Genomic DNA, 3,128 nt, shown 5'->3' on the forward strand with positions numbered 1-3,128 from the left:
ATACCTCTACACCACTGGGGGACTCTACTGGACACATCTGACCAGAGTCTTGCCCGACCCAAAGCGCCATTTGGCCGTGCCGGGCTGCCAACTGACACCACCCACCAGACACTGTGCTAAGTATATGGGCCCGAATAAGGAACTGGATTTTGGGCTGGGATTATAGCTAGAAATCCTTCTTGGGCCACCTCAGACCATGCTTCTGTGGTACCAGGGTACTGTCCTGGACATCTCTGACCAGAGACTTGCCTGGCCTAAAGTGCCATTTGATTGTGCCAGGCTGCCAACAGACAGCACCCCAGTCATTGTGCTAAGTATATGAAACCAAATAAGGAACTGGATTTTGGGCTGGGATTAGAGCTAGGAATCCTTCTTGGGCCACCCCACACCATGCCTCAGTGGCCCTGGGGGACTGTTCTGGACATCTATGACTAAAGACTTGGCCAGCCCAAAGCACTGTTTAGCTGCGTCAGGCTGCCAACTGACACCACCTCCCAGACACTGTGCTAAGTATCTGGACCCAAATAAGGAATTGGAAATTGGGCTGGGATTATACCCAGAAATCCTTTGCGGGCCACTCAAGACCATTTCTCTGTGTCACTGGGGGATGCACCTGGAGATCTCTGATCAGTGACTTGCCCAGTCCAAAGCGCAGTTTGGCTGTGTCAGGCTGCCATCTAACAGCACCCCAGCCACTGTGCTAAGTATACCTGTGGGTGTTAGACTTGACCTAAATAGGCAACTCCAGATGGTAAAGTGAGCCCTTTAACTGTTCCTGTCAACAGCCTGTTCCATCGCGGGATGTAGCAGAGACCCAGCAGTGGGCTTACTAGCACTGCTGAAAGGCAAATGTAACTGGTCTAGGCAAAGCACTATCACTACTCTGCTGCTTCCCAAGACTGGGCTACTACACTCAGTGCAGCCTGCATAGGAAACATTTGGTGGGGTCAGATCATGAGGGGGATTTGCTGTGAAGCTGTGCATGGGACCAGGGAGGAGACAGGAGGTTCAGTAGACTGTAGGGACTGTGGAGGTAGCCAGACAACTGGAGCTGTTGTGGGAGGTCAACAATGTTAAGAACTACTGTAGTAGATATTTCCACAGAGAAAAGTGGAATGAGAAACTGTCTTACATAGCTGTCTCCTAACCTAATTAGGTGCCCATTATAAAATATAACTAATACTTCTCCCTCTTCCAATCCCCACTACCCTTTGATATCCAGTATACTGTATACTTCTCCCCTCCACCTCCTGCTGTGTCTAGTGCTGCTCGATTTGGAGCACCAGGCTTAAATGGGGGCAGAAGGCCTGATTCAGATCTAGACCAGTGGGGAGTGGCAGGGGAGCTGATGTGCCCAACTGGTCTGGACCAGTTGGAGGGGGGGGCTGGGAGAAGAGCAGAGGGCTTGATCTGGGCTGACAAGGGCAGTGGAGACCCAGTCTGGGCAGGCAGGGGCTGACTGCCCGGGCAGGGTCCAAGTCTGGGTCACCTACAGGTGAGCCAAGCAGGTACAGAGCCAATTTGGTAGCTATTAAGTCTGTCCCTGCTTACCAGCTGTCTTAAGGAAGTCAGAGCACTGCACATTACAGGGGGTATTAACCCTTACTGTGTGGCCACTCAGAGCATGTGCTATCTTTAACACCATCTAACACTGCTTCAAGATCCCACATGCTGATTTTAACATGTAATTACACCCTAACATGAATGCAAAATGAGGTGCCCAAAACCAGTTAAAGATAATCCTCGCTGGATGACAATTATCTCTGAGTTACTCACAGGGTCTTTAGCTTGTGTTTTTGTGCCATAACATGTGGACAGACTTGTTTTAAGAGACCTTAACATGTCTTTAATATAACGCGAATGATTCTGACCCTGTGATTCATTTATCAGATACAGTCACTTGCTTTTAATTAACAATTAGTATGGATTCTCTGATCTCCCATCAAGGCCAAATATTTGCTCACAGCCTTTACAAAAACCTCCTTTACATTTTTATTTCTCAAGCTATATATGAGAGGGTTGACCATGGGAGTCAGGACAGTGTAGAAGACAGAGAAAAGCTTATTGAGGTCTCTCAATGTTTTGGTTTTTGGCAACAGATACACAATGATTAGCGAACCATAGAAAATTGTGACCACAATAAGGTGTGAGGAGCAGGTAGAAAATGCTTTTTTTCTCCTGGTTGCAGAAGGCATTCTCAGGACAGTGGCAATAATACAAATATATGCTATGGTTGTCAGTAGAAATGGAGGCAGTGTGAATATGGACGCCAGGATGAACATAACAAGCTCAATCATGCTGGTGTCACTGCAGGAAAGTTTCACCACTGGGGTGAAATCACAGAAGAAATGATCAATTTCATTGGGGCCACAGAAAATTAAATGTGGCATCAGAGAGGTCACAATGACACCAACCACCATCCCATTTATCCAAGACCCAAGTGCTAGCTGCAGACAGAATCTGCCATTCATAAGAGTTACATAATGAAGAGGCTTGCATATTGCTAGGTATCTGTCATAAGACATGGCTGACAAGAGACAACACTCACCACCTGCCAGCCAGTTAAACAAATAATATTGCAAGAAACAGCCATTTAATGAGATGGCATAGTTCTTTGTTAAGAAGATGGCTAACATACTGGGAAGGATGGAAGAAGTGTAGCATACCTCCATGCAGGACAGATTTGCAAGGAAGAAGTACATAGGTGTGTGAAGTTGTTGATTAGTCACAACTAGTGCAACTATGAGAAGATTTCCTGCTACCGTTGCGATGTAGATCAGTAGAAAGAGCAGGAAGAGAAGACCCTGCAGTTCAGGAATAGTCCTGAATCCCACGAGGATGAATTCCATGACGACTGTTCGATTCTCTTCTGCTTTTTCCATGTGGCTCGACTAGGAGAATTAAAAGAAAAATTGTAATATTAAAGAAGATCTTGAATGCCAGTGATGCCATTTCAAATTAATTCCTTAAATATATAATGCATGTCATCAGGCTAGTTACAAGTAAAATACTTGATTTGGAGCCCCACATATAAGTTTCCAGGTGTTTGAAATCCTAGGATGTGATTTGGGAGATGAGAAAAAGAATTAAGCACCTTCCACCATTGCCTTTGAGTGAAATGTATATAG

At 45.9% G+C, this 3,128-nt stretch overlaps 1 protein-coding gene across 1 annotated transcript; it reads right to left on the reverse strand.

The window, feature by feature from the left end:
* Window positions 1-1,910: 1,910 nt before the first annotated feature.
* On the reverse strand, window positions 1,911-2,882 carry LOC112548311 (olfactory receptor 1019-like). Its single transcript, XM_025193680.1, has one exon. It carries the CDS (start codon window positions 2,880-2,882, stop codon window positions 1,911-1,913), a length of 972 nt encoding a protein of 323 aa, XP_025049465.1.
* Between the last annotated feature and the right edge of the window lie 246 nt (window positions 2,883-3,128).

Source organism: Alligator sinensis, unplaced genomic scaffold (assembly GCF_000455745.1).
Source record: "Alligator sinensis unplaced genomic scaffold, ASM45574v1 scaffold427_1, whole genome shotgun sequence".
NCBI classification, from domain to species: domain Eukaryota; kingdom Metazoa; phylum Chordata; order Crocodylia; family Alligatoridae; genus Alligator; species Alligator sinensis.